Source organism: Lemur catta, chromosome 14, assembly GCF_020740605.2.
Source record: "Lemur catta isolate mLemCat1 chromosome 14, mLemCat1.pri, whole genome shotgun sequence".
Lineage (NCBI taxonomy): Eukaryota > Metazoa > Chordata > Mammalia > Primates > Lemuridae > Lemur > Lemur catta.
This window is the reverse complement of record NC_059141.1, coordinates 18,906,397-18,930,433: the sequence shown is the minus strand read 5'-3', so window position 1 is coordinate 18,930,433 and position 24,037 is coordinate 18,906,397. Positions and strand designations below refer to the sequence as shown.

Sequence of the window (24,037 nt, the reverse complement as noted above, 5' to 3'; positions counted from 1 at the left end):
TCAAGTGCAAAATACTGGTCTGTGATTCCCCAGTGTATTTCCTTAGAGATCATGGTTAATATACAGACTGTAGTCATGCATTTTATTAACAGTTGTAGTCTTGATCAATTCATTTTAAAATCACACAGCTTTCAAGTCTGGTAATTTTGGGCTTGGAAGAACATACATCATGAATAAAAGCTGGCACTGAGTTTCATCAGAACTCATCAGTAAGCACATTATCCTCTGTGTAGCATGGAAGAAAGACTTACAGGTTAGAAGAGAGCTGTTGTCTTTGGATTCTCTGTAGGGATATCTTCGTGGGAGCCGGTGGCTCAAAACCAGGCATACCATTGGCCAAGATCACAATGATGGTAAAAAAAAAAATACAAGTGTTCTGGCAGTGGGAGGTAGTGGGCAGCTAGTTTTGTACTATGAATATTTTACATATTCTAAGTGTGGGAAGACATAATTCTCTTTCCCCTTTGTCCTTTTGTTCCTCACAGTTCTTATCCCTGGCGAGGAAGAAAGCTTTAAGCAGGACATATCAAAATTCTGCTATGAGAGATAGCGTATATTAGAAAGTAAAAGGTTTGCTTGTTTTTGAAGGAACTTTATCCACAAAGAATGTGAGTGTTGAATGCAAAAGATTCATAATGGAAAAATGTAGCTGGTCTGAGGTGACGTCATCCCTAAGGAGAGAATGATGGAAAGGAAGAGGGAGAGAAAATAAGGGAGAAGTGAACTCCAGGTGGCCAGGTGACCCCAGGTGCCCATGTAACACTGATGGGGGGAGGGGCACAGAGGCTGAAAGAAAAAAATGTTTTTCTCCATCCTCTGTCCTCTGAATATTAAGAGGATTACTGAAGCTTTCTGAAAGGATGCTATGCCTTTTCACATTTGTAGGGCAAAAGTGTAAGTTAATATATTTATTTCCAAAAAGTTCAAAAGAATGCCTTGTATATAACATAAGGCTTAGAAGATTAACATATCTATTCCTCTCTCAGCTCTTCCAGTGATGTACTGCAAGCAGTTCACACAGGCTGGCTGAGGACTGATTAAGTTTTCAGGAACCTGTGAGGCCGTTAATAAACTATTGGTAGCTCGAAATTGGCCATGGTGGAAATATTTGCATCGTGGAATCCAGCAAATGCTACAAATCAGGGTCTCCACCCACCCACCCATAAGGAGAGCCAGTTAAGGTCTTCTCAGCACACTATTGAGGTTTTCCTCTCACTGCTCAGTTCTAGGCCACGTGGCTTTTCCTCACTCCCCAGCCTACTGACAGCCCTCTCTTAGATGTCACAGACAGCATGATTTCCAAACACAGTTATCCCCTCTCAGTCCACATCCTTCAAAAGGAAATTTCAGATGAACATTTTTCCTGGTTAGCAAAGGTCATTGATGAGCAGGATGATATATGTGAATCATTTAAAAAATATGCACCTGTTATAGACCTATTAATTGAAAGTTTCACTGACTTTGAGAATCATGACATCACACTCAAATTAGCATTTCAGCCTCATCCAGTTGATATCACCAAGGCTCCTAAAGAACTACAGATGGCATTGTTGAGCTCTCAGTAGATTACATTTTAAAGTCATTGTTTGATGCTAAGAAAGATCCAAGTGAAATATGGAAAAATGCAGTAGAACTGTGGTCCCCAACCCCCAGAAACAGGCCTCTTATCACCACCTAAGCTCCGCTTCCCTCTCCCTCCACCATCCATTGAAAAATTATCTTCCATGAAACTGGTCTCTGGTGCCAAAAAGGTTGGAGACTGCTGCAGTAGAATACCCATGCCTTTGGCAACATGCCTGAAAAATGCTTTCTTGCTTTTTGACTACTTATTGCTGCAATCTACATTCTCCTCCCTAACCCAAATGAAGATGCCCTTAAACTCACAAATGACTGATGCCCATGTAGAGAATCAGCTGAAACTGTGGACCTCCATGCTGCAACCAAATACTCAAATGCTCTCCAACAAAAAGCAGACACAACAAAGGCATTCAAAGGTTAGTTAACTTTAAAATCACCAAATAGTTTTCATTTTTTGAAATTATTAAGTAGATAGTAGTTAGATTTTTACAAAATGATATACATTTTTAAGTGTATCTATTTGAAGTTTCTTGAATGTGGCCTTATTTGATTACAGATAAATTAATGTGGCCTTTTACCATGAAAATTTTCCCCATCCCTGAGTTAAAGGCTTTAAGAGAAAAGACTGAACTCCCTGAAGAATAGTGCCTTAGGAATCAAGATTTGCAACATCAACTCTTTTTAGAATTAGAAGCCTGTCAGCCTGTCCTGTGTATTTCAGTCTAAGACTCCACAGTCATGTGAGCCAATTCTTTAAAACAAACCTCTCTGTATATGCATACGTCATATTGGTTCTGTTTCTCTGGAAAACTCTAACACTTGACGATACTGCATTTGTGCCATGTATACCATCTATTAACTTAATTAACCAGATATAAGAACATTTGTACCATTATACTGCTATTGGTACTGCTTACTACTTCTACAATTCCTAGCCAGCATTTATTGAGTGCTTACTATATACCAGACCCTGCACTAAATAGTTTCCATAGATTATATTTGTAAACTATACATTGACTGTTTGAAATTTCTGTAGATTTCATTTGATACAATTGGGTTGAGAGAGAAAAAGAAAAAAGGAAAAAAAGAAGAGAGGCCAGGAAAAAAAAGAAAAGAAAACCTTGCCCATACTTACACAATCAGCAAGAGGAAGAATTAGGACATTAATCCAAATCTAAACTCAAAAGTCACATTGATACCAGTACACTGGTCTTAGGTGCAGAAAATTCCGTTAGTAACTTGTGAATCAAAGCTTCACTATTAGAGACTCCAAGTACATTGATAAAATTCCCATTTAGTCATAGCATTCACTAGCATTACTAGTACAATTTCTAAGTAGCCCCGGGATGAAATTAGTTAAACCTGAACCGGAAAAAAAAAAGGATGACTAGTTATTACCAGAAAGCAGTCTACAAATCAAATCTACAGAATTTCCTGTTTCTTTGGAATAACTGAAACATAGAAGAGTCACATTCCATTTAGTTTATTCATGTGGCATCATTCAGGCATTAAGGGTTTTACAAAAGGGAGGTTTTCTTCTTTTTTTTTTCATTTAAAAATAACTGAAGTATATCACTTTAAACCCCACAATAGTTTTAATAATTTTCACTGCATCTGTATGAAATATACTATACTCCCTGCCCCTTCCCCCCAAAAAAGATGCTGAACATAATTGAAATGATCTTTTTGAAGTAGGATCACCATTATGACCTTATGGCTTTGTTCATGGAGACACATTCCAGGACATCTGATGTATATAAGACTTTTTTTGCCCCCTGCATTAAAGAGCTTGGGATTTCTGGGGTTTTATTTTTTTTTTTCTGCCTCTTAAAACATTTTTATTTCTTTATACTGTCTGCTGGTACCTCTCACTACTGCTCTCAGTGGTCTGGTCCTGATTGCTTTTCCTATGCAATGTATCTAAATCTGAATCATTATCTTCGCCAAGATCCTCTTTCCAAATAGAGTCATTATTCCTCAGGATCTAAATTGCACATTACTGTTGAACTCCTTTATTTCTTATTTCTCATGTTTAACATATTACCAGATTGTATTGCTGATACTTCCTCCTTTCATTATTCTTTTTGTTAAGTTTTATTTTACTTTTAATTGGCACATCATTGTACACAATTTATTTATTTATTTTTTTGAGCCAGGGTCTCTCTGTTGCCTAGACATGAGAGCAATGGTGTCATCAGAGCTCACTGCAACCTCAAACTCCTGGGCTCAAGTGATCCTCTTGCCTCAGCCCCCCAAGTAGCTGGGACCAGCAGCACGTGCCACCATGCCAGGTTAATTTTTCTATTTTTTGTAGATACAGGGTCTCCCTATATTAGTCAGGCTGGTCTTGAACTCCTAACCTCAAGTGAGCCTATCACCTTGGCCTTAGTTAATTCTTATGTGACTTATTAGTACGTATCATACTCAGATAAGATTTATTAAAGTGCAAGCATTCTCCTCTCTTCCCTTCATCCACTCATCTAAAAGAAATTTTTGGAATGCAGAATCAGCTGAGTGGGCAGAGACCAGACCAGAGACTGTATTTAAATAGCAATCTAAGTTGATTTGCACAATAAAGAACCCAGGGAGGTGGGTGCAGGCAGGAACTGAGAATAAAGAAAAAGCTAGGAAGGGTGCAGGTTTGACTGAGAGACTCTAAAGCAATTGTGAGGAAAAAACTGGGACGTGTAAAAGGTGCTTTTGAGAATCGTTGCTGGAGTTATGAATCGCATCCCCAATAATGTTCAGTGAAAAATGCGAGTAAGGGTTAGAATTTCTTTTTTTTTTTTTAATTGCTAGTTGATGACTAGACTGCTTCTTTGAAAGTTACAGATTTCAGATACTGTCTTATGATTCAGTAGCTATTCAGACTGTGTTTGTTTAATGAGTGAATAAATAAACCAATGAGTCAATAAACAGATGCTTTATTTTTCATGGGTTGAAAGTCATTTCATGCCTTCAAAGTATGGATTTTGCGGCAGTTACTTTTCTCAAAGCTCCTTGATCCTTCTCTATTCCTTCCAAGGGCCATGGCTGTGTTCTGCATAGGTGGGGAGAGAGGAAGGTATCATAGAGAAAAAGAAAACAAGACTAGCAATGAGGTGTAGGAAAGTATGAGTCTTTGCTCTGCTGCTAACTTGTTATGTGTCCATGAGAAAACAGCTGAACTTTGGTCAAAGGAGTTGCTCGGCCAAGTCGATGGTCTATCATGACACTCAGTACATAATCAGCACTCAAGAAATACTTAAAGAATTATTTCTAATTTCCCTTTGTGCCCTAGAATTCTGTGAGTCTATGACTCTAGCAAAGCAGTTTGGGTTGACATGATTCTTAATATAGACATCCCCTGAGCTCTGAAAATTTGGACTCATACTGAGTTACTTTCTGCCTCTGCTTCCTAGGAGTGTACGGCAGTCCCATTTGTAATGCCTCTGAAATTATGCAGAGTGGGCCACTGTAATATGCTTACTAAACCATCCTGACATTGCTTTTGTTTTGTTCCTAGAAACTGCCTACCACACATTCTACCAAAAAGAGCACATCTGCATATACACAAAGTACACAAACCTGCTGGTTCACCAAAAAGTTTTGACTGCAGAAGAGTTCAAGGTGAGTTAGTTACATGTTCACTGGCTTTATCTGTTATCCCCTAAACCTATGCAGAGCCAAGACCCAAGTCAGTGTTGATAACAAAGGAAGAATAGTATGAAGAATGTGGAGGGAAAGAAAGTACAGACAAAATCTATTTGAGGCCGATAACAAATGGGCAGTTACTTTTATTTATGTGGCTCCTTCTTCATGCCACTTTCTGAGGGGCTGTCAAAGAAGCTGTGAAATTACCAGATAATCCATCCCCAAAGACTTTGGAGGAAGTGGAATCCACCGTGTCCCAGAACCAGTGTAAGCAAGGATGAAGAGTATACTAGAAGTCACCAGCTCACTTCTTCAGTCTGGGAGAAGTTGGGATTCTTTAAGACATGGGTCTGTATGCCTGGGATTAGCTCTGGACACATTTTTTTTTTTTTTTTTACTAATAAATCCCGGCTATTGTCTTACCTCTACCACTTGACTAAGGATTGGAGACTTGGCTTTTGTCTCAGTTTTTTTCCCTGAAATGCCAGATCCCTGCTATGTCCTGACAATGGCCCACTTGAGCCCAGCTGCCCTGATTGGTCCCTGCCATCTCCTGTCCTACATGGTCAGCCCTTGCCCACCTTCCCATCCCAGGTTCCTTGTTCATAGTCGACTGATACTGATTATTGTGGACACCCAGGGACTACCTGGATTATGGCCGCCAGCCTGAACTTCTAGTACAATCCCTGACTGGAATCTTGAGGCCACATCTTCTGCCTATGGGGTTAGGCCTAGCACAAACTACATTTTTTTATACCTCTCTGAACACTACATTAAATTCAAGAAGCAATCACTCAGCTGAGACCAGTCCTACCTCACCAGTCCTTTCCTGTCTTGCTTTATTCTTCCTTCCCACTTGAGTCCCCAAATGCCTCTTGATTCAGGAGGACACCCAAACCAGCTCTTTGCTACTTGCAATAATTCTGTGGTCTCTCATCAGTTAAAAAACAAAACAAAAATCAAAAAACAGAACAAAATCAACCAAACAAAAATGATTGGTCAAATAGGTTCAGATATAATACAGCCACAAGGCTTCATTCTATATTACAAGAAATTTTCCACTCATGGGACCAAAGTGGAGAAGGAAGGTCTTGCCCTGCAATCAGGCCACTGAAGAGAAACTTCATGCATGAGCATGAGAATTATGCTAAAGGATCCACTCTCTAATAGGTTAAGCCATGTCTCTCCATATGGCTTATCTGCAGCTCTCTGAATGCTGTATGAGCTGCTGGGTTTCAGTTTAGTCAGTGTTGGTATTTAAAAAGCACTTCTTTTATATCCACTTATTTACTGAAGTTGGTAGCAAATACCAGTTCTTTCCTCTGAGAGAGCGTAGAGGGCCAGCCTCCCCTGTGTACCATGTCAAAAAAGGTCAAAAAGAGTAAGTCTCTATTTCTGTAAGGGCTGAGATAGGATTTAATGTATGTTTTCAGAAGAATGATAACTCTTTTCCTCATGGAAACTCTTTCCACAACCATATTTAGAGCAGAGATCTGCGTGAACATGCAATCATCTTGTTTTGAACCATATCTTATTTGTGACTCACCTGTAGGAGGAATGGAAAGCAGGATGGGTAGAATGAAAAGAGGAGTTGGCATATCTGTTAGGAATTCTGGGTTGAACTTCTGACTTTACTGTTCTACCAGCTATGTGACCTTGGTCAAGTGAAGTATACTTTCCAGACTGATGTTTCCACATTATTTGTAGGTTTTAAATCATTCATTCCTTATAACAAGTGTACCACACACCACCATCTTTACATCCTTTTTTCCCAACACTTTTTGGACTATGTGTGCATAAATTCAAGAGACTAAAAAGAAGAAATAATATTTACAGCACATTTGTAAATAAATCTAGAAATTAGAAATGAGGCAATAGACAGACCAAATAACTTTCTGATTTTTTTTGTCTGCCATATTAAAAACAAACCAACAGAATCTTCCCTTCTATATGTCTTAGGGACAGAAATTTTTATGGGAAAATTCCATCTCCTGTTAATTATTTCTCCTGTGCTTGCTAGTTTAGTACTTTGCAGAGAGAGAGAGAGAGAGAGAGAGAGAGAGAAAATTTTACTAACTTACATCTACCCTTCCTCTCTGGATGCCAAAAGATTTGATTCCATAAATCTCCAGTGACATCTATTAAATCCCAACCAAGAAAGAAGTTCTGCAGAGCAAGAAGGAGGAACTGAATCTTTTCTGGGCATTCTTCCAGACAGAAACTTGGCCAGGCATGCCACTGAAGACAACTGTGTCTGCCTTGCTTTTGAGTTATCTGAAATGCAGTGCACGGAAGAATCTGGGAAGCTGTCCACATTGTATCGAGCAGCTATCTCCCACTTAATCCAGCACACAAGTGGGCTTTGATATGGAACAGATCCAGGGGGGTTTCCAAGCTTCCTAAGCTCTAGGCCCATCCAGTTTTTCAGTCTTCTTGATCCTTTGAGTCAGCCCAACCCATTAATTTACCGTGTACCAGAAAGACGAGTTCAACATATTATTTATCTTTTAGGAAGATACGCAGCACAGAAAGAAAAGTGTTTTGGTATCATACAGACCCACTACTCCACGATCATGAGTGACTCATTTCAACTCTCTGAGCTCCCCTTTCACCAAATGCAAAAGAGAAAACCCATCCCCATTTCAGTAGCTTGTGTGGTCTCAACAAGGTGACACATAATGTTAAAAAATGGTAGCTGCTTTACTATTTTTATTATCGTTAGCGTATCTTCCATTCACACTTCCCTCATTCTATACTTTTGCTTCCTTCACATCTTTTATTTTCATGTAACTCTAAACTTTTAGTATCGGAATTAAAATCTTGGTAGCCTTTGGCCCTTTGGACTTAGTGGCCACATATGCTCACACCAGTGTTTGGACCTACACTTTCCACTATGGGTTTGTTTTGCTCATATCTCTGCTGTATCAGCATTGCTCTGTGCCCTGGCCTTGGCCAACCCTCCTGTCCCCGCTTGTCTAGGCCAGTCCCTGTCTGTGTGTGTGCATGCGTGTGTGTGTGAGGTATATCTTGGTGTTAGTACTGAATTAAGGCTGGCATCCTTTTCTTGTGGCCAAAGATAATAAGAAAAGTGAGCAACTGCTGGTTGCTCAGTTAATAAGGTTACTATACAGGTTATAGCAGAGGGTGTCTTCCAGCAGCTTCCACATCTTCTCCCTAGAAATAACTCTTATATCTATACCTCCCTGTACATTTTCTAGATACCCTATAGAACTGTCCCTATATATTTTCTGTACAAATTATCATACTATGTAAAGTCTTAAATTCCACTTTCTCTTAATATCACATGAGAAATTTCTCATGCCCTTAAATCTTCATTAGAAAAATAATTTTAATGGAACCATTCTATTTTATTACATGCATATATATTATGATACTAATTAGTTCATGCTATTGTTTACTGGATCCTTTTTCTGTATCTATAAGCTGTTACTCATATTTATATAAGCAGGAAGATTTTATGAAGATAAATATATATGCTTATATTGAAATATATTACTTAGTATTTATTGTTTATAAAGTTTTTTATTATTATCAAGATAAACTTATCTTTCCACATTTCAAAACTTTCTTTACCTGTTTTAATTTTCATCAAATACCTTACAAATGTCTTTTTCATACCATTTTCGCCTTTAACAAGAAGTTCTGACAATTTAACATTCTTTGGGCCAAAGTCTTGTTTCTAAATATTATTTGCTGGGGTACGTGCAAACCGGATGATGCTCTACGGTCTACAGGACTGGGTAGGGCTCCTAGTCCCTGGACCAAAGGCCTCGGGCTGAGATAAAGACTGTGATGAAGACTGGCTCTATTTTCTCATGTTTTCCCTCTGCTGTCGAGTAAGACTTCTTCTTTCTACCAGTACATCCAAATTACTTTTAAACTACCACTTGAATTACAGTCAGCTCTGCCTTCAAACTTCTTTTGAAAATGTCAATTTGTTTTTAAGGTGATCCATATATTAGGAAAGAATTCGAGGATAATTCAACGCTGTGCTTGCTTATGCATGATTCCATCGATGGGAAACACTAGATGAATGCAGAAAACCGCACTCACCTGAAACCAGCTGTGTAAAAACACTCAGAACACACACACATACACACACGCACACGTCAAACGTCTACCAGCTACCTCCACTCTCCTTGCGTGTTGCGAGCCACACCGTCTACATCCAGTGTTACAGTTCTCTGATTTCGGATAACTCTTCTGCCACTTCACAAGAACTCACAGGCTGTAAGCATTGCAACACCCACTCTCATAAGCAATCTTTATTTTCAAGATAAGTGTTTTATTTGTGTATTTCTTAACCACTTAATGTGTGAAAAACTATGCTGCCATTTTTATTAAGTTTGTATCTTTTTTTAATGTGTCCAGAGACATATTGCACTGAAACTTCACAATTTCTGTGTGTTGTGCCCCAGGCCATATTTTTTCCTAAGTTTTATGGGGTTTATTATACCATTTGGCACAGTGCAGTGATTTTTCAAAACCCATGTCACATAATAGTACAACTAACAGTATATATGATCTCTGGGGCAAACCCTGTGCATGTACAATGTAAGAGCTATTTTCCCTTAAACGAAGAAGCATGTCTAATTGTAGGTTCAAAATTGTTTGTTTTCTGGGTAAAGTTGTTCTAAAGTTAACTTTGATCACATTGGGACATGTGTCTCTAAATGGCTGGTTCCTTTTCAGCCTTCAGATCCTAGAGAAGTTTATCCTCAGCATCTAGATTTTTTCTTTTTTTTCTGGGGACCAACTCCTCCCTCTCCCAGTCCCACACCGGGTCACTCTGCCACCTATCCTGGTTTAATTAATTTTTACATTTCAGTATTTTGAAATATATATATGATAGCATTGTCTATGTTACATTAAATTATATTATTTGTTCCTTGTTCCTATTAGACTATCTATTTCATAAAGGGAGACATTTTAACTGCCTTGTTTACAATTGTATTCCCACCACATAAAGCTGTGTCTACCACATATGGATCAATAAATATCTGTATTCTGTAAACCACAGATCCTTTTTCCTGTGTTTAACATGAAAACTTTATAACAGCCAGTCCCTTGCATACGTCCATCTGGAATTATTTTGGGATTCCCCTACTATGCAAGCAGCAGCCTAACATGCATTTTCAAAATGCTATGAACTCCTTGGGAAACAGATAAATAAATTTTACAATGATTCAGAAACCAAACTTAAGCCTTTGGTTTTTTTGCTACTTTCTAGCCAGGTTTTTTTTTTTTTTTCCCTAAACTGCAATTATTTCACTTAAATTAAGGTCTAAGAATAGCTTCTGGAATATAGCAGCTTGAGTGTTAACAGAGAAGAAGGGCAGGGATGTGTTGATTCTTGACAAACAACAATTGAACATATAATTAGAGGTGTTCGTTGGGTTAGGCAAGTCAGACCCATGAAGCCATCTCAGAGATCATTGCTAAATAAAATGGACTTGCTCACAATACTAAACTGAAAATCAAGGATTGAGTTCCAGCAAACATTTATCTAGTGCCCCCTAATGGCTGAAGGAATGAAATGACAAGATAAAATAAAGATTCTCCCCAGAATTCCACGAGAAAGACATCAGGTGCCACAGATAAACATAACTTCTAAATATGTGTTGTTTAAAGGGAAACATGTGAGGGAGAAAAGTCACAGAGAAAGAGGCAGCTGCCATTTAATAAGCGTCTTTGGGTTTGGGGAGATCGGCTGGATTTGATGTGGGCTGACCCTGAAAGGGGTGCTGTGCCAGTCACCTGCCTGTGCTCTTTCAAATCCATTCTCCACCCCTCCCCTGCTCTACTTTGTATTTCAGTAAGTGACATTTCCCACGCTCCACTGCCCAATGGCTTATGGAGGGGTTTGGGCAGTGGGAGGCACGGGCAGGAGATGAGAGGACCAAAGCCAGGAAAAGCCACCTCCCCATGTCTCGTCTGCTTGGGCAGCATCAACCACAATAGTGGTGTCTCCTCCAAGGCTCCAGCTCCTGCTAGACACGTCCTCTGTGACTGCAGCTTCCTCCTGGTGGTCCTGGATCCAAGGCGCTAGTAATACCTGTGTCCCTCCAGCCCAGGGAAGTCAGAGGCTTCCCGTGAGTCTGATCTTAGGGTTGCCTCACCTGCTCCTACTTGGTATGTTGCTCTTCCATTACTCACGCAATAAATTCCTCATATTAAATCTCCTCTGTTTGAAGTATCTTAGGCCGCTTCCATTTGCCTGACTGAACCCTGACTGACACGGGAGATAAACTGCCCCAGACTGGGGAGAGCTGCGTGGGTTCTGGCCTGGAAAGAGATGAAGGCTTGAAGGATTTGGCCTGTGAGAAAGGAAAGATTCAAAACAACCTAGAAACAACTGAAATTCACGTGCATGCTGAGACTGTGCTAATGAGTCCACCCCGTTCTGAGTCTGGCCGGTCTTCAGGAAGGATAAGGAGGGTTTTGCACCAGCACAAATCAAGCACCAAACAATGCCCAAGGAGGGATGCCGTTTATGTAGGCAAGCCACACGGCTGAAAAGATTTGGATCTAGCCTGCCTCTTCATCTCCAGCTAACTTTAAACAAGTATTTGGGACTTTGGGAATGACTCACCCACTCAGAACACCAGAGCTGAAAGGGATCTTCTTCCTCCGAAGTACATCCACGAAGACACTAACGCTTTTGTGTGTTAGGGTGATTTGCACAAGGCCTCACAGCTGGCATAGCCAGAGGGAGAAATCCCCTCTCCTGACTCCAGGTCCACAGCTGTTTTCACTCTATTATCAGAGCCTCTACCAATCCCCAAGTTTAAGTTCATTACATGCAGCTTTGGTTCTTTGGTAACCACAAGGTTCTGAAAAAATCTGAATGAGTGTGTTCCCCATTAAAAATATCTAATTTGGAGCTAGTAATAATGAAGTAATGAACATGTTATTCATTCCAAAATAACCAGTTTGGAGTGATTTCTTTTCTTTCTTTTTTAGAGATAGGGTCTCTGTCACCCCAGCTGGAGTGCAGTGGTGTATTCATGGCTCACTGCAACTCCAGACTCCTAGGCTCAAGTGATCCTCTTGTGTCGGCCTCCTGAGTTGCTGGGACTACAGGTGTGTGCCTCCATGCTAGCTAATTTTTAATTTTTTTTTTTTTTTTTGTAGAAATGGGGTTTTGCTATGTTGCCCAGGCAAGTCTCACACTCCTGGCCACAAGTGATCTTCCCAAAGTGCTGGAATTATAGCCTGGAGTGATTTTTAAATAAAATAAAGTAACAGACATTGTACAGTTAATTGAAATGCTGGTAGTATTCGGGTCGTAGACTGTATTCTACTTAGTTAACAAACAAAAACCTCGAGCCTGTGGTGTTTACTATGCTTTCATGCAATTGCCTCTACTAAATCCTGTGGCTGCATCACTTCTGTATCGGGACTGAACACCAAGGGTTTGGGATAAAGAAAGAGCTTGAGGCAAAGACTTTAGAGACATTATCTGTTTAATAAATATGATTGTAAAAGCAATAAACAATAGCAATTATACATTACACTACATAGTATTTAACAAAAAAATACATCAAAAAAGTCATTTTAAAATTAGAAGTAGTTCCAATACTATAAGAAAACTTTCATTTTTTTTTTTAAATTGGCTTCCTATAAAAATAAGTTGGCAAATGAGGGATTTCAATGCTCAGTTGGAATCCTGGAAAACACAGAACAGCTGCCAAGCACCCCATTGCTCTCAAAGTTGCTGTTTGGAACTTCTGAAGAAAAGCAAAGCAAACCTCTGCATTTTGGACAGTGAATCCAATTAAAAATAAGGCAAGGGAGAAAATGTTGGTTGGGTAGTTCAGGGTAGAGCATGCACAGTTTGCCTTCTGGGATTTTGGAAAATGTTGCAATATTAGATTTTTAGCTTGCCCTGAATCTCACCTTCCACATAAATCCCTCCCCACACACTCCTCTGACCTTAAGCCCACCAAACTCCTTGTGTTTGCACTTGCTATCAGCGAGTAGGTAGGCACTTGGGTCCCTCCCATTTGTAGGCTCTCATTACTGCCTTCCCTTTGGGATTTAGCTGGAATGGCTGGGTACAGTGGTTCTCAAACTTCAGCATGCATCACAGTCAGCTGGAGGGCTTGTTAAAATGGTTTGCTGGGCCCACTGCCCCCTAGCAATAGAGAACACACTACGCATCCTCTAAGTTTCTATTCAGTAGGTATGGGGTATGGATCCAGAATCTGCATTTCTAACAAGCCCCAGGTGATGCTGATACTGCTGGTCTGGGTACCACACTTTGAGAATCACTGGCCAAGGTCATAAGAACAACGAGATCCCCTCTGAGCAGTACCTTCTTGCCTCATTTATCTTCTACACGTGGGAGGGAGCTTTGAGGAGAGGCACATATGGACACTGAAGATGCTGAATCTATAGCTGGCCATCTTTGATCACTTTCCAAAATGCCAGGCATCTCCTGTCCACCTTTATTTTTAATTAGGATTTGCAGCCCATTCTTCCCTGTGTCTTTTCCTTCATTTATTTCTTCAACAAATAATCTTCATATTACTACTCTAGGCAAGGCACTGTGCTAGATTAAGAGTGTTATTCCTTTTTTTTCCATAATTTTCTAATTAAAATGAAGTGAAGTGCAACTCCAAGGACTCCCTGTGCCGGTTTGAGCGAGCCTCTTTTGATTTTCAAAGACTTTGTCTTCCAGATTAAATCTAGGAGGCTCCAACTGAAGAGGATCAATGAGGATGTTTCCTGTGAGATAGGAAGCCTGGCAGGTTGGGGATCAATTGAGTTCTACAAGTAGGTGGCTGCCTCAGGCATAATCCATTTCCCAGATTCACGTGGCACATCCTTAACCATAAAAATTTCTGCTTAATTAACTCCTGACCGCAGCTTTGCTCATCTTTCTTTGCCTGAGCTATGTAAGGGAGGAGTCATCAGGATCTTTAGGACACCCCTGTTACCACCAGGGCCCTGCTATACCCTGTGGTTGGCTTGTGGGCTTGTGGGCACAGCCAAGAAGGAGGCTGAGCTCTCCCAGTGGTTTTCAGAACTGCCTTCTCCTCTAATTTAGAGCGGGCTTTAGCCAGTCCGTAACTGATCAGGCTTCTGTTTCCTTCCTTCTGTGGGCCTTTTGTCATCATAGCCCTGGGAAACCTGGGATTTCTTTGTACTTTGAGTCCATTTGCTTTGAGCCAATCCAGTTTGCTAATCGGCAAACTTTTCCCCTTTATACTAACTTGTTTTCCCTTTAATGATACTGTGATACTCAGAGATCAGAGAGCACACATGTGAAATCACTAGGATCACTTCAATTAATCAAATTCGCATCCTAATGTAAGCCGAGACCTCCATATGTTCTCTAAGACTTTTTGACACTTTTACACATTGATTCCATTAACCTGCTTTTCCTTCTGGTTAAAATCAGTTTTATTTCACAGATACGTCTATTCTGCTGTGAGAGAGGAAATATTGGGTAACAGCAACCATCACAGGAAGAAATTGCCCTGCAACATAGTCACACATTCAAAACATTTCTCACAAGAACCTTCTGGAATCAGACCACATGAGATTTTTTTTTTTTTTTTTTTTGTCAAGGTGTGAGAACACCATTATTCATCTGTATGCTTTCTTTTCCAAAGTACATGGCCAGGTTTGAATTGCTTTGCATATATCAACTCTTTCACACACATCATATGTTTCCAGGTGGGAAAAGGCAGGGAAATTTGGAAAAGGCGGATTCTAGAGGAAGAGACAAAGGATACATGAAACTGAACCCTGCTGTGCAGGACGCAGCTGGGTCAGTGTGCACAGAAGCTGGCATGCTCGGGAGTGTACAAAACTAACAAAGGGATCAGAAATTTGTGAGTGGTGGGAGGCAGGGTTGGCAGAGGCTAGGCCAGTATTTAGGAAACATCAGGGTTAATGTCCAGAATCTAGCAATATATTTGGGAAGAAAAATTGGGAGCAGCTGAAGGATAAATTGGGGATTGGAAAGAAGAGATTCAGAGACATCAATAGATCATGGCCACGCATGGATGGCAAACAGACGGGAAGGCGAAGACAATGGATAAACTAATGGGGTTCCGTTTTCTACATAAGTTGAGGCAGGAGTAGGAAGAGCTGTAAGGGAAGCAGTCAGTCCTGGTGGGAAGAGATGAACAGGAAAAACAGGCCCATTCCTGACATGCTTTGCCTCCCTGCTTCCCTTCCTTCCCTTTTCTACCTGCTTACATGGGTCTTCAACTCACGTCTTTGTCCCGGTGGCCACAGAGAATGGAGAAAGCAGCCCTGTGGCCACTCATGACCAACAGAGCTACCACAGCTAACTCAGAAGGGGAAATGACCATAAGGAAAGTGGAACAGAGAAACAGCTCAGGGTTTCAAACTCCTGTGCATGTCTTTGTGTTTTATGAAAGGAGCTGGGGTGGCTAATCCACCCATCAGCCTGGAGTGCTAAAATAGCTGTTAGATCTAGAGCCAAGAATATTTCCAAAAATACATGCAGATTTCCTTGGCCTGTATACGTTATGAATTTTCTACAAACACGACCGATCAGAAAAAAGAGAGAGAAGGAGAAAGGGGGAGGGGAGTGTTTTCCATTAAAATAGAGCACCTGTGTACACTGCCCCTCCAGACATGTTCTCAAAGTATTGTCCACATGCACAGGCTTAAAGCTAAAAACCCTTGTTGTCTGTGTCTGAAGAATTAAAAAGTCCCGATGCAGTGAGTGTTTGTTTGTTTGTTTGGATTTTGATTGTTTTTTTTTTTTTATTTTTTGTTGTTTTGTTTTTGTTTTTGTTTTTACTGGCGTCCTCCATTCAAACATTTACATAGGTAGGGATTTCTTTTGTGCTTTGATTCTCAGCAACTATGGAAATACTTCCTGGCAAAATAGGAAACAGAACAACAAAGGAAAGGAAAAAAAAAAAAAAACATAAAGTTAGTGGTCATGAAGGATGATGCACTTGACAAGAGCGAATTTCTTTCCTGATCAGCAGGTCGCCTGTAGCCTTTGGGGGTTTTCCTTAAATTGCAAATTGTGCGGCAGCAGATCCCTTTGGCGTTGAAGGTGGACTGGCGTGTCTTGCTCTTTGCAATCGGAGAGATGAGTCACCAGGTTGAGTAGAAGGGGAGGGAGGGGAGGGTAAAGCTACTCTCCTAAGAGAAAACGTGTAACACTTACTCATTTAATGACACTGGAAATGGAAAGGTGTCAGAGACTTTGCAACGTGCTGCCATATGTTCCTGGTAAAGGAGGAATTGCTACTTTAATAAAGCAAACAGAAGCTGTGCTTCTTACCCTGTGGAAATGGGACCAAAAACCAAATGACCCCCCCAAAAAATGCACTTAGATCCTTTAAAAGTGAATAGACAGGGTGAATGCTTCTCTGGTCTTGGAGACAGAAAAGCCTTTTTACTTTTTAACCCAAAGCAGTTATGCATTTATCACCCTGTCTCCCTGAATAAAAGAAAGTGCACTGTGAAAATTGGACAGCAGATATGGCTGCAGTTGTTGTCATTATCTGCAATACGAGCCAGTCATTGCATTTAAATTTCCCCTTAATATAGCCACAGGCCTTTCCCATATCCATTTAAAGAGAGGACTATGTTTCCATTTACCTACTCATTTTTTCCCAAGTAACATTAAAAATTTTATGTAAAGGCCTTCTAGGTGGTTTGGCATTATTACTTTAGAGTGAAGCATGAATGGTCATATAATAATTTATCCCTCTTAGTCAGCAATGCAGGATCTAGATGGAAACATTTACAGCTTCCATTCCTGATGCCAACAGACAGGAGGAACCAAGGAGAGAAATGCATCACTGATGGTGGCTGCCTGGGTTTGTCTAACTACCTAGAAAATTTCTTCTACAACAAGTAGTAGAGCTTAGCAAGTGAACTTCAGACTCTCTACACCCAGCTGTTGGAGTCCCATGCTTACTTCACAGGCAGGGAGAGCTCTATTGCAATAGGATGAAGTCCATTTTAAGACTTCTGGTAAGGGACAGTCAAAAAAGAGGAAGAAATCTGCCAATCTGCTCTGTAACAGCCTAACCCTCCATTGCTCTCTCTCAGGATGCCCCACTCCCTGGACGTTCTTTAAACTTTATGCCTCTTGTTCTCAAGTTCTCGGGTCCCATATTTTTGGAGGGAAGGTTTCTAGATGAATTTCCCGGGTTTGTCAGGCTGGCCACTCCCATCATACTGCTCCTATACTAGTGTTCCGGAGCAGTTTGCCCTCCTTGGAGCTGCATCTGCTGGAGGCCGCCATGTTTGGTTTTCATCAATACACGCCCTGTCCCTCAAACCTGGCCTGGCCTTTGGGTCCACCAGCCCCAGCCCCTGAGGCCTTTCCTTCTTGTGTACTGTTAGAGCCATTGCTTTGCTCTTTGCCCATGATCATTTGAAGCCCAATGTTTTAGGGAGAGTTTTTGCAAAAAGAGGAATAAACTAATGAGAGAAAAAAACTAGATAGGTGCAAGAAAATTTTTTTTCATCCTGATGGAAAGAAGCAGGGATAGAGGCATCTTAGCTATTTCTCTTAGGGGTGTTAGAGCAGAAGAAAGTGGTTATGTCAAGCCAGAAAGGGGTTAGGGAGAGAGTCAGCTGTTGCCTACTCAGGCTGAACAGCCGATGGCTAAGGAATCATTTACCTATGAGCTGTGATTCCACCTTCTCATCTATAAGCTGGCCAGGCCTCCTTAGTTCAGTCTGAGGGATATTGGGCCTGCTTTCAGAGTGACTGACTGGACTGATCATCTCTTGTTCTTTCTCATTCTGCATCTGGGCATAAACATTAATCCCCGGGATCTTCCTAAAACATTAACAGAAACCATCACTGCTCTGCACATCACGGGGCCGCGTGCTTCTGAACCTGTCAGGGGGAGGGAAGAGGGAGGGGAGACACGGATGGAGGGACACGCACCTTTTAAACTTGTAGATGACGAACACCGCCAGTCCCACAAACACCACCGAGAGCAGCATCAGCATGGCGGATCCACTGTGGGCTGGAGTGAGGTCCACCAGTGGCGCTGGGAGAGGAAACAAGGCACGGTCATGAGCAGACACTTGGGCAGGTGAGACTCCGTGAGAGGATCAAGGGGTTCACTCACAGGCACAGCGAGTCCCGGAAAACCACGTGGGGTGTACACGCGAGACGCATGTCAGGTGACCAACAAGGGACGCATCTGAGCCTGCCACACCCCCAGAATGGCCCAGCTGGCCTGTCCCAGCACTGCAGTGGGGTGATAAAAAGCACAGACCCTGGGGCCAGACTGCTTGGATTCAAGCCCCGGATTCAAGCCCACTTGCTGCTGTGTGATCTCGGGCAAGTTACCTCATCTTAATGTGCCTTATATGGTAAGATTAAAAAAAAAACAGTGCATATCCCATACAGTTGTTAGGCAGATTAAAAGAACTAACGTAGGTAAAGCACTCAGAAAAGTGTGGGGTACCTATTAAGTCCTCTAAGGATTAGTTTTTATTTCTACTTCGCTAATATTATTATTATTCTCATATTTTCCTATACTCTGTAAGTTTTGCCCACTAAACAAAACAGATTACCAATAAAACCACCAACAGAATATTTTTGTGAATTAACCAACCCCTCTCACTCCTACTCCAGCAGGTGTCACGTAAGAAAAAGAATTTGAAAGTTGTCATATGTGAGAGAGAGAACGGCAAAGTGATGGAGCATGCTTATACTTTTGCACACGGAAAACTGATGGCTACGTGCATACTTTACAAGGGCAGCTATTCTGATACTGGGGCAGGGATGCGCAATCTGGTTGTCTCCACAATGTCCCAAAGCCCTGACAGCCCACACCACGAAGCTCCAGCCTCTCAAATGCCATGAGTTCTCCTCTCAGACAAAACAGAAGCCTCTGCATCCATAAAAGAGTCTCCCTCTCTGGGTTTCCCCTTAAAGGGCTGTTGTGGAAAACATCTCTCTCCACCTCCAACTCACGGTCAAACCTGTTGTACTTGTAATGACTTTGTTTGCAATTAATTTCTTCCTTCTTAAAAACTGACATTTTGCAAATATAGCATAGTTCAAGCGTAAAAGACAAGCCACACGAAGCCGGGATGCTGACCTTTACCTTCCATCAATTTAAGCAAAGCCTGAGATCCAGAAATGCAGGTGACCTTTTAGCACCACTTTCCATAGCTTTTCTCTGTTGAGAGCTGAGAGGGCAACGTTCTTGTTCATCCAGGCAAAAAGTTCAAGAACAAGTGACTATAATACTGATGACCTTTGGCAAGACTCTCGGCTGCATCTGCCCTGTCTGCTTGTGTAGGATTACATCCCAGCCACTCAGCAACATCACTGAAAGCATACTCTGCATACCCACATAGTTTTGGTGAAATATGAAAGCCAAGTCATCTTTCTCAGAAAATAGTCATTTTAGGAGAATCGGCTTTAGGGAGGTACCAAATGTAAGGAACCCCACCCCCAATATTTTCACTCCCCTGTAAGCCAAGCTGCATTTTAGCTGAGAAGTGGGAGTGTTTGAGTTTGTGCATGAGAAGATGAGTGTGGTCCCACTGCAGTAGAACAACAAGGCAAATTTCCTCTAAGTTGGAATTAGAAAATAAAGCTCTCAGTGCCAACAGCAAAGAAGTCCAGAAATACTTCAGAACTCGCACTGCAATTGGTAGGATGTCATCAGGGGAGGAGAACACCTTCCATTTGTCACACACATTATCACAATTAATTTTCACAAATGGAAGGTGGGACTGTGACCCCCATTAAACAGATAAGAACAGTGAAGTTCTCATCGGGTAATTTCAGAGGGAGATATCGGAAACTTAAAAAGATATTTCTGAGGATGAGGATTAAAGCTAAGACTAAAGCACAAGAAGAAAATTAATAAGTGGCACAAGTTAAAATATTAAGTTTTAAAAGGAGCAGTTAGAATCATAAATCATATACTCTTAATCTTGAAAGACAGGTATATGTACAGATATATGTGTAAGTGTATATTTATGTGTGTATATGTATATATACATGTGTGCATATGAATGTGTGCACATATAAAGGAGGGAGAGAGAGGGAGAGAGAATAAAGAATGAAGCCTCACGTACCCGCCCCTCCCCCAGTTTCAACAGCTAGCAACCAAAAGCCAATCTTATTTTATCTCTATCCCCATCCAATCCCCAACTTCCAAGCACTGGACTATTTTGAAGCAAATCTCAGATATCATAACTCTAAAAGCTATCTCTCTCCCTCCCTCTCTCTCTCTCTCTCTCTCTCTCTCTCTCTCTCTCTCTCTCCATATCTTAAAGGAAATCTTCTAATGCAAACCATTAATTTGACAGGGAACAAATGGAGGTCCAGAGAGGGGCCATAGATGGTGAGAGGCATAAATAAAGCTAAACTTTTCACTCCTAGCTAAGTGGTCTTTCAGCATAACCAGAATATCAGTGGTATAGAGTGACTAAGAAGAATACTGAGCTTACTTAAAAGGTTGGGCATTTGAAATAAATGGAAAGTTAAGAGAGCAAATTACTTCAGCTAGGCTCTCAGTAACAGAAAGCAAATGTGCATATGCATACACACATACACACACACACACACACACACACACACTCTCTGGACTTTTCTCCCTTCTTTTTCCGTGCTCTTATCTCTCCCTATCACAAGACTCAATCTTTCATTCTAAGTCATTCACACTCCAGTCATCATTCGTAAACAAGCAGCATCAACACTGTTAAGTAATTAGCATATAAGCATACTATTTTGGGAAAATGGGCTTCAGCATCCTGAGTTCTGAAGTGTGTGTGATCTATTCCCCTCCCCTCCTCTGCATCACTTAGTCACTTTCCAGAGGCAGGGAAGCCAGAAGCGGTGGCAGCGGGGAGACTGAGCGCCACTGCCCTCCGCGTTTCACGGGTGGCTTCTGCTTGCTGATCTGCGCCTGAACATACACGGGCCTCTTACTGCTCCACACAACAGCAGCTGCATAGCTGAGTTTGCCCAACACTTAGGTACATTAGTGTGTGTTTTGCTGAGGAATGGAAACTTGTGATAAATGGGCTTTAGCTTGTTATGTGGAATTAGCATAAATTAATCCCTCTCCAACTGCAGCTTAAACAAGGTTGGTGTGTGGGGAAAAGTGCTGAGCCGTTTCTTGCCATTATTCATGCCGTTATTCACAAAGCAAAGCACGGAGAGAAGCCATCCTCCAAGTGACTCATCATTTCTAAGCCTGGGTGCTGGCACACATTGTTTCTAAAATTCCTCAAAGAACTAAAAGGAGACCAGCAATCAATCCAGCAATCCCACTACAGGGTATCTACTCAAAGGAAAAGAAGTAATTTTATCAAAAAGACACCTGCACTCGAATGTTTATTGCAGCATAATTCACAATTGCAAAGATGCAGAATCAGCACAAGTGCCCATCGGTTTATGAGTGGATTAATAAAAGGTGGTATATGTATACCATGAAGTACTACTCAGCCATAAGAAGGGATGAATTAATGCCTTTTGCAACAATTTGAATGGGACTGGAGACCATAATCGTAAGTGAAGTATCTCAAGAATGGAAAAACAAACACTACATGTACTCACTATTAAAGTGGAACTAACTGATGAGCACACATGTGCACAGAGGGAAGTAAAACTCAGTGGAAATCAAGCAGGAGGAGGGGGCAAAAAGGGAGGGGCAAAAACCTACCTAACAGGTACTATGGACAGTATTTCGGTGATGGGTGCATTTATAGCTGTGCCTCAAGCATTACAAAAGCAATCCATGTAATCAAAAATATTTGTACCCACTTAATATTTTGAACTAAACATAAAACAATAAAAACATCATTTCAGGAACCAGGAAATGCATTGAATTATCGTATTTTATTCATGAAGACCTGGGTTGATTATAGTTATAGGAATGCTTACAGTAAAAACAACAATCTTCTTGTGGAAAGTGATTGACATGCAGTAAGTACTAAATAAATGGTCATAGTTGTGTGAAAGTAAACTCAAAATCCACATTTGGGGATAAGTGATATGATCCCTTTTTGGAATCAGATCTTGGCTCTGCCACTTATGGGCTAAGAACTCTTGGAACCCTTTATTGCTTTACATAACACCATAATGATTTAATGACTGTCAAAAACCACAGGGTCTATGTATCTGCAAAGTAACCTACTTACTTGAAGAGAAAAAAATTATTTATTTTGGGGAAAAATAGAAGGAAGGAAACATGCCACCACAAAAGACTTTACTCACAAAAGATTTGCAAATGATTACTGTGTAGATTATAGGACAATCAGAAGCCAAAGAGACAAATAAATTTATTAGTTGTGGAAGAATTTCACTAGTACTAATTTTATCCCCAGATGGAAAATGTTATTGCAACAATTTATTTCACTCTACAGTTCAGAGTTCCACCACTATTTGGCATCTGCATCTATAATGTGGCTTAGATTATATTGTTTAGTTTCTAAAACTTCCTGACTAATGATAATTCTGCCTTCAAGTGAAAAGTCTCTGCCCTGTGACCGGAGGGCAGAATTTAGGATGTATCATGACCTAGGCTGAAGTTTTGAGTTTCTTATCCCCTCCCAAATTTACTCATAACATATCCAGCAGTAGCAACTGAAGCCTGCAAATATTAATTTTCTAATATCTCTGTGATAGTATCTTTTTATTATACCTGCAAAAGAAATTAAACCAGTCAGCATCAACCATGAAGGCCAAGATCACACAAGATAACAGTTTTATTAAAAAACCTACACATACCCTTGAAAAAGGACAGTATCCCTAAACGTGGCAACTTAAAAAAGACAACTGACAGACAGGAGGGATGGGTAGCAATGTTCCTGTGCATTTTTTTTTTTTCATTTTTAAAATTTAACCCGAGATTTGAGGATCTTTCTTTGATAAATTTTAGTCTTTCACCTTTTTTTTAAAATCATGTTTTTTAAAATCTCCAGATGAACGGTGACTCAACTGGAAAGTTAAGGGTAGAGTAGCACTTGATTCTGAAATATGTGCAGAAATATAGTGAGATGTGTCTGTATCATTTTCTGCTCACACCAGCACATGAATAGCATGTAAATAATATTAACATCATTTATTTAACTCTCATAAGACTCATGGATGTTCAGTTACATTTGCCACTAAGATTCTAATTCACAGTTTAATCACTTTTCAACTGCTTCATGACCACAGCTCCTGGCTGGTCTCGGCCATTCATCTAGATTACAGATACAGTATATACTAGATTCAGAGGCATGTTTCATTTTTCCCCCTTATTCCTATTGTTATCTACTCATTCTGCCAATCAGATTGGCTCTAAATATGCCAAGAAATCATTACATCTTAATGTTTATTACTAATTTCCTCCTATGCTTAATATCATAAGCCCTTCTTATGTAATTCATGTCTCTGTTCTAGTGGATGCCCTGAGCTGTAAATCAGATTTATTACTGGAGATAGTCATTCATTCACCTTTCCTTGTCATGCAGATGGATTTCTGTCTGAGAAAGGCTCCCTAATCGTGATTATTGAAACTGCATGAACACCATTTGGGGAACTTCCTAAAAATGAAGATTCCTGGCTTCTAGGGTCCCTCTGGGATTCCTCACTGGGTGCAGGTGAGGCCTGGAAAATCTCTATTTTATGAAGCTTCCTAGGTTAACAGCAATGTAGAGTCAGGTTTGAGAAAACTGCTTTGTAGAAGAGATCTCCAACCCTAGATTGTAAAGAGTTTCTCCAGCCAGAGGACAGGGTTTCTTTGACCTCAAATAGTTTGAGAGAACCAGTCAATTCCTGCTCTTCTAGTTCATCTGTGCACAAGTCTGACCCAATTGCAGTTCA

General features: G+C 40.7%; 1 protein-coding gene across 6 annotated transcripts in view; it reads right to left on the bottom strand.

Annotated features, from left to right (window-relative positions):
- Positions 1 to 12,680: 12,680 nt before the first annotated feature.
- Positions 12,681 to 24,037, bottom strand: part of SORCS1 (sortilin related VPS10 domain containing receptor 1) — a 459,027-nt gene continuing 447,670 nt past the window's right edge. Inside the window, exons 25-28 of one of the 6 annotated variants that reach the window (XM_045568060.1) lie at positions 18,140 to 18,245; positions 17,868 to 18,028; positions 16,397 to 16,458; positions 16,012 to 16,302 (exon numbers count right to left, since the gene is read on the bottom strand). In XM_045568060.1, coding sequence (XP_045424016.1) covers positions 16,427 to 16,458; positions 17,868 to 18,028; positions 18,140 to 18,245 — 299 coding nt within the window. In that variant the 3' untranslated portion in view covers positions 16,012 to 16,302; positions 16,397 to 16,426. Of the gene's footprint in view, positions 16,372 to 16,396; positions 16,459 to 17,867; positions 18,029 to 18,139; positions 18,246 to 24,037 lie in introns of all 6 variants that reach the window. The other 5 variants (XM_045568059.1, XM_045568058.1, XM_045568061.1 and 2 more) reach the window with 5 other exon arrangements.